General features: G+C 39.5%; 1 protein-coding gene across 4 annotated transcripts in view; it reads right to left on the bottom strand.

Annotated features, from left to right (window-relative positions):
• Positions 1–12,333, bottom strand: part of shroom3 (shroom family member 3) — a 79,424-nt gene that overhangs the window by 43,965 nt on the left and 23,126 nt on the right. For all 4 annotated transcript variants that reach the window (XM_041810472.1, XM_041810471.1, XM_041810473.1 and 1 more), the window contains exon 3: positions 5,747–5,947. In XM_041810472.1, the coding sequence (XP_041666406.1) occupies positions 5,747–5,947 (201 nt within the window). The remainder of the gene's footprint in view (positions 1–5,746; positions 5,948–12,333) is intronic.

Here is a 12,333-nt window from a genome sequence, read left to right as displayed (position 1 = left end):
ATATCTGTGACTGAAAGCTACAAAATGTAAAATCTTTGCAATGAAATACCCATTTTAATTCAAAAAATGACAACTTTTATATGTTTAGGTTGAAATCTTACTTTACGTCAAATATTTCCAGCAAATACTTAAAGCCAAAGATATTCTTAAATTTTATAACAGTCACATTGACATACATGACTAGTTTATCTAGCCATATAACAAGACTGGGCTAGCTGAGCATTTTTGTGATTATATGTGTTGTGTAATTGCGCTGCCACACAATAATGGCTAGACGCATGCATGTCTGCATCTTCACCGATAAATCACACTCATGCAGTGTGCAGCTTGTTATGCACTTTGATGATGATGCAGGGTTTCAATTTGCAGCCATGTAACAAGAAAGTCTGAAGTGAAAAGATGTAGTCCAGAGTTTTCACACAGCTTCCCAAGCGGGGAAAACATCTTCTATGGCAGCTGTTTTTGCCAGCACTGTGTTCATCGGTGTGACTCCTCCATCACTGGCCAACCAAAATTCCTCCATTCCTGTCATTATTATTCCTGTCATTTAATTAAAAGCTGACATAAAGGGAGCATATGTCCTGGTGGTGAGGTTACTGCTGGTGAGGTTACGCCCCATGCATGTGGGTGGCCTGGGTTGAAGTTTGGCCTGTGGCTCCTTTCCCGCATGTCATTCCTCACTCTTTCATCCCTGTTTGACTTTATCTACTTTCCCTTTCTATAAATAAAGGCATCAGAAGGCCCAAAATAAATCTTTAGAAATGAGATAAAACAGATGACCTTATGGAGGAACCGCATTTGCAGCTGAGACCAGGATCAGCCAGTGTCGTTGTATAAACACAGACGACACATGCATGTGTTTGACACACCCTCCTCACTTATTAACACAGTTTTATAAACATGTTCCACACATTAGATGAAAACTTCAAGTGTATCAGCATCTATTTTACTTTATTCTGCATGTGCATCCCTCTCCTTTCTCTCTGTTTCTCTCTGCATTGAATTTTAGTCGCCAGGCAGATCTCTGATTATTATTATAAGCTGAAGGAAAAGTTTCCCACGGCAACAGATAAGGTCTGTTCAGAGAGAGACACACCCTGCGCACAGACATGAGTTTATACTTTCCACATGGCTCAGAGCTTCCTCTATCACTCATGCTCTTCCTTCAGATTCTTCTGGAATCCAATTATGAAACAAGAAACCATTTTACCATGCACCTCCAACAAATTTCATAAATTCCAAGATAGTGATGGTGGTAACTCAGAGTAACAAAGATATTTTTTATTTCTTTATGCAAATGCTGAATTTTTTTAATTAATCAATTCAGAAAGTACAGCAAATTTCTAAACACTTAAAGGCAGGTGCACAGTGTGATTTTCAGCCAATTCTACGATGCACAATTCACTTGGACATTGGGCCGTCTCTTAGCCTGATCATGTGCCATTTGTTGTGCAGAGTATGGGGGATTTGACAGCAGACTACAGTCTGTCCAGCCACCGTCATTTGAAGAGAACGAGCTAAGGGCGGGGTTTAATTGGACTTGTAGCCGTTATCTATGGCTTTTGCTTGTGTTACAGTTGGCTAGGATGTAGCTATTGTGTAGTGACAGTTTCATCAGAACTGGACCACATTTCTTTATTAAAGCAAGAGCATGGAGTCACATTAAAGGTTTTCATGACGGAAAAGATGTTTTCGCTCTTCTCACAACATACAACGAGTCTGAGATGGTTACAGGTGGGTTGAGTTGTACTGTGAGCCGGTGTATACAGCGGCTGCTACTGCTGAAACGATTTGCTCTAATGCAGCAGTAGAAAAGCGTCTGTTTAATCACCATAAAAGAATGCCTGTTTGTTACGCCTTTCCTAACTATAGAAAGAAAATAAACAAAGAAAAACAGGCCCTTCTGCAGTTCTCCATTTGACATGGAATATTTTTTATAATGTAGCTGCAAGTTGTGTTTGCTGGTGATGTTTATCTATGTATTAAAGCAGTCTTTCCAACCATTTTTCCTTGTAGCTCCCTATTATGGGTTCTTATGTTGAAATTATTTGTTTGTGCCACTTTTGAACCTCTTTTAACTACATTTTCTGCTCATCTTTGTCACTTTTAATCCCCTTTTGACACTTTTCTGGCATTGTTAGTCTTTATATACCCTTTGTTGCCACTTTATATCTATTTTTACCACATATTAACCCCTTTTCATCACCTCTTTTCCCATTTTTGCCACTTTTCATCCATCTTGACTACATTTTAACCCCTTTTCATCACTTTTTTGCCCATTTTTGCCACTTTAAATACGTTTTCAAATTTAATCCCATTTCACAACTTCTAAAATTACATTTAACCACCCTTTTCTGCATTTTTTTCCCGCTGTTAATCCATTTCACCATCCTTCCACCAATTTTGACCACTTTTGGACAATTTTTACAACTTTCCACCTATTTTTTTTGCCTCGTGGTTGACCCATTTTTGACTTTTTTAAACCCCTTTTGCCACCTTTTAACAGTTTTTGCCACTTTTCTGACTGTTGTTGTCACTATTTTCCTGCTTTTGCCACTTCTAGCCCCTTTTTGCCACCTTGTACACCCATTTTTGCCACATGTAAACCTTTTTTTTTTGCCACTTTTTACCCATTTTTTTCACTTTTTGCCTATGTCTGTCCTGAAGTTGTTTCAGTTTCTTCTGCTTCATTTCCTGGCATTCTGAAATTTGTGCACATCATTGCTTGGCTATGAAGTCTGACTCTAATCCCGCATTGTTAACATTACCTTAAAGATTCAATTCCGATTTGAGAAGGTGTTTACATTTTGAAAAAGGCTATTACTATGGCATAAATCAACTTAAAACATTTTTGCTTGGACAAACTTTATTATTCACGTAAAAATTAAAATATGGTTATCACAGCTTAACTGTACAATGGACCATGATGTTGCTGACCCCCATGGGCCCCAGATTTGGCTGGGCCCTAGATAGCTCCCCCTTCGTCCCCCCTTATGGGCAGCCTTGCATACTACAGCTCCAGAGTTTGTGTCTTGGAAAGCATCTTACGTTGACTTAACTTGATAAATAGCGTTTGTTCTAACATTTTCTAACATTTCGTTGGCAGTTTTTCATGTATTTTGTCAGGATGTGTCCTGAACTGTAAATTAGTATTGCTGTTATTTGTTGTTTTTATCTTTGGAACATTAAAACTCCTGTCTGCACAAAAATCTACCTTTTAAGACTCTTTTAAAGATACCTTGATTTTGGACCTTGAAATGCAAGCATGTCTTTGTAAATTAGGGATCAAAAAGTTAAAAAATAATGTGTTTACAGTTATTAAAGTCATGTTTTCATTTTTCCTGCTGGTATTATGATGGAGGTCAGATTAATCACTGTTTTCTTCGACTGATTAGTCTGTTGATACCGGGGCACTAGACTGGACTAGAGGAGACGCTGCATGTGTGGTTCTGTGTTAGGGAGTATGTTTGTATTTCTCTTGTTCGTGAGCAGTTAAGTGCTGATGTGGTTTAAGAAAAATGTGGTGATTCAACTAAAGAAACATGTGAGGAGAAAGTAAGGAGGAGAGGAGTCGAATAAGGAAAGAACAGATGAGGAGATGTTGAAGGAAAAAGAAAGGAAATAAGGCGTTAGAGAGAGAGAAAGAGAGAGACGCTGTGATTATAAATCAGCCCGCCTGTCCTCGCCCAGCCTCATGGGGCTCTGATGGCTCTCTTCCTGTTTTTGAACCAATAAGAGACGAGTGTTTCCCCTCCCTCTGCCCCCCTCCTCTCTCCTCAGTGATATCTGATAACCACCCAGAGCCTGGGGGATTGTGGGAGAATAGAGTCATTCTGCCTATTTATCAGACTTTCTTTCACATTTCATTAAACTTATTGAGCTTCCTAGGAAGCAGGAACATTGATTCAAAGCTCTGCTTTTTGAAATGTTTGACTAAAGAGTCAGACTTGATTTAATCAGACTTTAACGGCTGTGATAACCAAAGGGACACAAGAGAAATCATTTAAGAGATTAAAATGTGAATGGAGTCGTAACAGTAGCACCCCCTGGAGGTTAGAAAGTGAGAACATTTCCAGGCCTTGGCCTCCATATTAGGATGAAACTTGGTGTTCTGAGTTTCAGTATTTATAGACTGTTTGTCTGCACAGACTCAGTTCATAAAAATGAAGATTAAAACTCATAAAGCTGGAATCTGCATGTTCAAGCTCAAAATGATCACAAGCAGCAACATCATATCTGATGTTCCAGAGCTTCATGGACTTTTACAACCATGAGTTAGACCTGAAAGAAAATAATCACTTTTTGTTAACATTACACAGAGAACATAAACTCCTTAAAAGTGTAAATGGTGTCACAATAACCAGGGATCATCAGATGTCAGTGAGTCATTTTGTACATGCACCTCTGCATATTTCTCTATGTATAGCAGTGCTAAACAGTGTAAATGACAGAAAAAGCACTTTGAATCTGTCTCCTAATACAGTGTCAAAACTAATGTAGCAGTGCAACACTCATTTAAATAAGCAATCTAAAAGTAACATCATAAAATACACCTGATTGACTTCATCTAATTCAATAATCAACAAAGTGGGATGCTGACATCTTCAATATGGAGCCTAAAGTATATAAAACATCTCGATACTGTGATTTATCATGCCTGAACTACTAAAAAACAGTTATTAAAGGCAATAAAATAATAAAATAGTTTGACAGTGCGATGAGGCTTCGAAAGAACTAACGGTATTATAAGTTCAGGTTGTGTGATGAAGACACAGGAAACATTGTGAGGTTGTTACCGTAGAAACCTGAGCAGACTCTGTTTATTCTGTGGTTTTCCTGTTGATCTGAGTTTAAACTCTAAGCACGCTCACACTCAAAGGAAACACAGGCAGGACGTCCTAACATCGGGGGTGATAACCTCTTCAGCTGACTGCAGTAAAACTGTCACTGAGATGACATCACTTCCGCTGTGAACCAACAGCACATCCTACCATCCAAAGGTTAGGACAATGAAGAGGATTTATCCACACTGGAAGGAAATGAAGTCAGACAGGATGTCCCAGTGAGAGTTGCAGGTTTTGGGGAGTTTTGTCGGCCCACAATCATCAGTACTGGGAAAGTTCAATTTCTACATACTTCAAAGTTCAGTTCATAAATTTTAAAATGAACTAGTTCATAGTTCTTTTTTTTTATATGTTGCTGTGAGCTATTACCCTTAGAATGCTGGCATTTCCCCATTGTTGCCACCCATTCAGTCCACACTAGTAGCCAGCTGCAGATTTCACCTGTACAGTATGTTCTCAAAAACATGAGGAAAAACTTGCTGCATGAATGGTCTTTTTAAATGAGGAATTATTAAAACAAAAACAGGACAGTAGTCCTTAAGGTGCAAATGTTTTTCCATTTCAATAATTTTCCAAACATACCTTGAAAGGCTAAGTTCAATGTGCCGTTTCAGGTTTGCTATTGACGTTATTGATGTACGGGGATGCTTCTTGAAACCCGGCGGGCAAAGTTTAAACAAAAAGGTAAGATTTTTCCCACCTAAATCATCACTGACGTTTCATAAAAATTTTTTAAGTAATCATACGAAGATGCCGTATTAATCATGGAGGCAGAGTCTGAGATAGTGCTGCTGCCTTCATATGCCACCGCTGACTTGTTGGAGAAATGAATAGACCGTGATGTTTTCAGAGCTGGGTTCAGTAGACGCCTCTATACGGAGTGGGTCGGCTCTTTCTCTTACCTGTTCTTGATACGTAGCTGAACTCCTCCTGCTGAACATGCCCTGCTGTGATGGGACGGTGATGGTGATGCCGTTTGTTGTCGCTGTTGTGGCGTTGACGGGCGAGGATGGGACGACAGAGGAGGTGGAGAAGGAGGAGGGAGAGCAGGAGGAGATGAACATGGAGTGTCAAACTCCTCAATGTATCCTGGATCCAACTCTCTAAGGAGAAAGATGGTAAAGGAATCACAAAGTGTTGATGCTTTTCATTCCCAGTGAAGGGACAGAGAGTTTTTAATGTGTCATTTTTCTTCTGAGAGTAAATTGGGTAACCTTCAACCATCACACCTTCAAAATCACCGCATGACTGCCAAAATAAACCAGGCCGGTATGTTCAGGTCTGACCTGTTCAAACAGGCTGGTCTGCAGGTTTGTTTCTGTATGACATCACATTTATGATTCAGCAGCCAAATGATCAAACGCTGTAAACCACCTTGGCCTACATAGTGTCATAATTACAGAGAAACAGTCAGAGAGTTGCGACCACACTCCTGGAAGTAAAAAAAAACTCCCATGAGGCCTTTTGGTGGTTAAAGAGAGTGCTATAATATGTTTGAGTGTGTTAATTTATTTACCACTTATACAGCATCAACTTTACGATTATAATTAACCTTTATTCATACTCAATTGATCACTAAAGAGCATCCATCAATCACAATAACAATGAGTCATTTTCAGTCAATTATAAGGCAAATAACATGTGCTGAAAACATTCAGGGGACGTGGACAAAAAGCCTCCAAAATCAACAAATCAATGGATAAAACTTTATCTTTCAATAAATAAATAAATACATGGGTTTTAGAAAAAAAAACCTAATAATTTGATAATATATAATAACCTTACCATTATTTACAACCCCAATTCCAAAAACGTTGGGTCGCTGTGTGAGGGTGAGGGTGATTGGATGAAGGTTCTGTCTGTTACATCTTTACGGGCCAATCAGAGCAATAAAACATGACATTGTAGGTGTGTGCTGCTACAGAGGAGTAAACTCCATACAGAACTGCATGACACGGCGGCTGTAGACATGTCAGTAAATGACTTGTGCCTTTTTAGAAAAGGAAACAACTCAATGCTGTTCTTTGTTCTTCTTTTAACAAAGAAATGTTATCAAGTTCTGAAAAAACTGACGCTATAGCATCATCTTCACTAAGCTCTTTTGCCGTAATTGCACCAGCCTCTTGTCGCTGCTTGCTACGTCACGACTCCGCAGCGCCCAAAAGCACTGCCTCTTACTCCTGACTGGTTCCGTCATTTTCTTACAGGGTTAATGTGTGCAGATGGGAGCTTTGCAAGATGGATTCGCCAGTGAGAAACATGGAAATGGGCAAATCCATCTGCTTTGCAGGCTTAGTGCCGATGGCGTGGGCAGCTTACACATCTGTAACTCAGGCACTATCAATGCTGTAAAGTATACAGAGATTTTAGAGCAGCATACACAGCAGCAACTGGAGTGTTGCATTCTCAGGTTTAAACATTTCAGAGTTGACTTTAACTCTCAAAGTGTAATTTTATCTCCATTCTAATTAAAAAAGGATTAAAAAAGGTAGAGAGTCAATTGATCTAAGCTCTGCTCACTGCCATTTCAACAGTGGGTGGTGGAGTTTTCCCATCATGCCCTATGGCAGAGTGTTTAGTTGTGTTTTATGTGTTTGTACATGTGTTAACATGTGTTCATATGTTGCCTATTGTACAGTTATCACTTTTGGGATTCCTTTGCTCATGTTTTTTGTTAAACAACTCTGCACCATGAGTGAAGTTAACCACTAAGTTGGTCACTCCCTGCCTATGGTAAGGGATGGTCTGCCACAAAGGGGGGTTTTATTGTAGACCTACAAGTCAGGGCGTATCATAGTTCTACATTTGTCACTTTGCTCCATTGTTGCTGTAAGACATTTTACTTTGCCACAGTTATGCAATGCGAGGTGGCACTCTTTCTTAAGTATAAGAAGTGCTGAGTGTTGTGTGCATCTTGTTGTGTATGCTCCCATCCAGACAACATCTCTTTCATGGAGGCCCTTGCATATTTCAGCATGACAATGCTAAACCACATACCACATCCATCACAACAGCATGGCTTCACAATAGAAGAGCTCGGGTGCTGAACTGGCCTGCCGGGAGTCCAGACCTTTCACCAATAGATTATATGTGGAAGACTCAAAGAGATAAATCCATTACGGCTTCAAACATCCTGACAACAACAATATAATAAACAATATTACCTCATAACTTTCTCTTACATTTTTTCTTATTTGTTCTGAATAACCAATACAAGTTATCTAAAGAGAGAAATAAGTGTGTCCACCTGCTTGAATTGATTCTAATCATATAGAATCAAAAACAACTTTTGTCTTCAGAAAACAAACAATTCAGGCTTTAAAGCCGGAGCTGATTCCACCCTCCACCCAGCTGAACCTTTAAAGAGTTCAATCCTTTTAAAAACAGACAAGACAATACACAACTATACACACACAAAATACAACAGACCCTGTGAAAAACACACCCAGACTCATTATAAATGATCTGAAGACATTCCTCTGCTGAGAAAAGACTTCATAAAAAACACATCTAAACAATCATATGAGCCACACACCAAACACTCTCACATGCAGGTGCAGAGATAAAGAGTCATTAAAGTGAAACCTGTCGGGCGGGTTGCAGGAATGCGCGGCAGCCACAACACCCAGAAAATCACCTGAACGGGAGGGACGACGTTGTCACATTCCACTTTCCAACTCCACACAAAACCACTGTTGTCACTGCACCTTTAATGTGACAATAAACTCACCTGGGTGAGTTCCAGGTCGTTACATTGACATCCAGGAGTGAAACAGCAGCGTTCAGCCAGGGAAAACAAAGTAAACACCTTTAAACTTTTAACTGAACCACGCGCTGCTTGATAGAAATATATCAACACTTGAAGATCCATTAAGAATAATGAGGAATAAAAAGGACTGGGAAATAAATTCAAATATATTAATATATTCAAACAAAGACCATTATATCATTACAGTTTAGGTTGATCCATCCATCCCAGAGAGAACTCATACATGAAGTGTCCAACTGATTCAAACCAGGAACCTTATTTCTGAGAAGTGAGCATTTGTTTTTGGGAGAGAGAGTGAGTGAAGACATGCATGCATGAGAGTTAAAGGGCGCCCATATGCACATATGGGCGCCTGCTCTACCCACTGAGCTAAACCTGAGCCTTGTAGCAGATCCTATTGACAACTATGAGAAGCTGCAGCACCAGGCATTTTATTCTCTCTTTCCACTGGCAGCGCACCTTTCCAATTCAAAACCAATTTAGTCCATTGCTCTCAGCACGGCGCCCTGAGGTTTGAGGTTTTTCCTAAATATAATTTAAACCATTGTGGTACAAAAAAATTCACCCCCGTACAGTGAGAGCACATGAAGACACTAGCTAATGAGACACGTTTGGTTTTTTGAACCAGCCTGTAAACCAGTTTATTTCTAGTGTAAGTACTGGCTGTTTAACAGGTGTCCAGACGGGACTTCCGGTGTTCCTGCCGCCAGTCTCAAGTGGACACTCATAGTATTGCAACTTTTTGCACTTCTGCATTGGCTTCTGCTGTTCTTTGTTCTTCTTTTAACAAAGAAATGTCATCAAGTTCTGATAAAACTTCCGCTATAACTGCACCGGCCTCTTGTTGGTGCTTGCTTACGTCACGACTCCGCCACGCCTGAAAGTACTGCCCTCTGTAGCTGATTGGTCCTGTCACTTTCTAACCGGGCCCAAACAGTTCAGACAGGAGCTTTGCAAGATGGATTTGCCAGTGAGAAACAAGGAAACGAGCGTATCCATTTGCTTTGCAAGGTTATCCTCCACCCAGATAGTTTTTAAATATTTCTTTAGAAAGTTCTCAGTCTTTTAAAAATTAATCTTTGTTGTGTGCCCAGAGGAATCACAACACTGGGTTGGAATCATGCAAAATTCTGGACAAAACCATTGAAAAAGTACAGACAGAAGGCTGCATTTGTATGTGATGTGAATTGAGCGCAAATTGGCAAAAAAATTTCTTGCATACCTGTTTGTAACTTGTAGAGTCAAACATACTTCCATTGATTCTACTTTGGTGATTGTAAACTGCAACAAGGAAGACATGCTCACCCTCATGATGCATATAAAACTACTGAATTATGCAAAATGCAATCATATCAAAAGGCCTATTAGACACAAAGACCAATACAGCTTTTGAATTGATGCCATTAGTTCCTCTTAGTATGGATGGAAAAGGTTATAAAGTAAGCTGGTTGAAAATATTAAATTGATAGTGACGCAGAGAGGGTTAACCTGGGAATTTTTTTTTGTTCAATAACTCCATCCTGAAGAAAAATCCTGAGAATTAAATGCAAATCCTTCAAGAATTTCTGGACCTGCACCAAAACGGAAAAACGTCTTCCTCGGCCCCTGGCTGAACCCCCGAAGGGCTTAATTAAAATCTGTTAACACGTTTCATTTCAGGTGAGAGTACGCCTACATTTGGAGCTCAAAGAGAAAGTGAAAAGAGAGTCACGAGTACATCTGTCGAACATCAAATGAGGTTTCTGCATTTTCCACAGTTAATTTTCACAACTAGTTAGACTGTGGCCAGGTGACTCCTAAATTCTTCATACTGTAGCTATCCTGTCTGAGAGGAGTGTCTCACTAAATGTGACCATGAAGATAAATCCAATGTTGTTTAGTTTCTAGCCTCAGGGCCATTCAATCCGAGAGTGAGCATGTCTACAGAACCCAGAATGCCATCAACACAGACATAGGCCACCGGTTGCTGTGGAAACAGTGTCATCCTTGTAAGGACTTCTTCCTGTTCTTTTTTGAGCACAGAAACTCAAACATTGATTAAGCTCGATTACGTCAACTGACCACAAAAGACAAGAGGACAAAGACGGAGAGTCAGCAGAGATGAATGGAAGGAGACAAAGGGCAAGTGAGCAAAAGAGAGAGAGAGATACACGGCTGTAATTAAAATTGGCCACAAGACACAAGTGTTAATAATCCTCTTTACCTCCGTTTGCTTCTAATTAAAGTCATTTTCATCCCTCCTCTTTTACTGATCTCTTCATTTGTCCACAATGAGACCTGAATCAAACACTAAACTGCTGTGTCACTCACTCTGAGCTGAAACTGTGCCGGTAAGCTGCATGTCCTCCATACAGATACCATGACTCATGACCTTGACTCTCTCACTTCACTGATTCATCAGTCTTTACAGAGCTGACTTTATAATAACAAGGATGAAATAGATAGAAAAACACCACAATGGAATAAACAACACTGAAACAGTTGTACCTCAAGCCACCAGCAGCTGTCTTCAAACATGACTCAATCCCCATTTAACTTCATGTTAAAATATTTAACTTTACAGCAGATGATAATCATATTTAAAGCCAGGTACAAAAACAGTTTTTGTCTCGTTAGTTCATTTCTCTCTTCAGTACTGCTGTGCAGGCTGACTTTTTAACAACCTCCTTTTTTAAACAGTTAATCTAACCAGGCCTGCACACAGATTTGGCTGTGCCCCTGAAAGCCCCAGAGAATGGGGCCTCCCCAGCAGTGATTTATTGATGATATCATTGTGTGTTGGATCAGTAGCATTGGCGCTAGCTATCCTAGCTAACAGAAGCTTCCTTTTGGAGACTTAAATTGTGTCAAGCTATTGTTGGGTCTGAGATTGAAGAGATTTATTTTTGCCATTTTTAACCTCTTTATAACCACCTTTTTAGCAAATTTTTACCACTTTTATGAGCCACCTTTCATCAGTTTTTCACACTTTTACCCAATTTGTCCATTTTTACACATTTTGGCCACCACCTAACCTTTTCCCCCATTTTTTTCCGCCATTTTTGCCACTTTTGACCTATATTGACCTATTGTTTTTAGATTTATTTTTGGGCATTTTGTGCCTTTATCTTATAGAGGACAGTGGATGGATTCAGAAACAGGGACAAGAGTGGGGAGAGACATATGGCAAAGGGCCACAGACCGGATTTGAACCCCGGCCACCCTCGTACATGAACACGTCTTAAATCACTCGACCATCTGTGCGCCCCATATTTACCTCTGTTAACCAATCTTTGCTACTTTTTAACCCTTTTTCGCAATAATTTTTTTCAATTTTTGCCAATTCTAACCCATTTGTTCCTGTTTTAATTCTAATTCACCCATTCTGCTACATTAAAGTATTTTTTTTACACTTTCCATCACTTTTTCTGCCCATTTTGCCTGTTAACCCATTTCTGCCACTATTAACCCCTTTTCACCATTTTTTATGCCAATTTTTCCCAGTCTTAACTGCATTTGACATTTTCCTACCCTTATTTTTGCCACTTATAACCCCTTTATACCTTTTTCCTGCTTTTTTCCTTTTTTTTTTACAATTGCAAGCCATTTTTGCAACTTCATTTAACTTGCTTCTGTTAACCCATTTTTTCCACTTTTAACCCATTTGTGCCACTTTAAACACTTGGGTTTACATTCTGAACAAGGCTACATACTACAGCACAAATAGGTTAATAAATTATT

The sequence above is a fragment of the Cheilinus undulatus genome, linkage group 17 (assembly GCF_018320785.1).
Source record: "Cheilinus undulatus linkage group 17, ASM1832078v1, whole genome shotgun sequence".
NCBI lineage: Eukaryota > Metazoa > Chordata > Actinopteri > Labriformes > Labridae > Cheilinus > Cheilinus undulatus.
The sequence above is the reverse complement of the archived record's forward strand: the minus strand, read 5'-3'. Positions and strand labels throughout refer to the sequence as shown.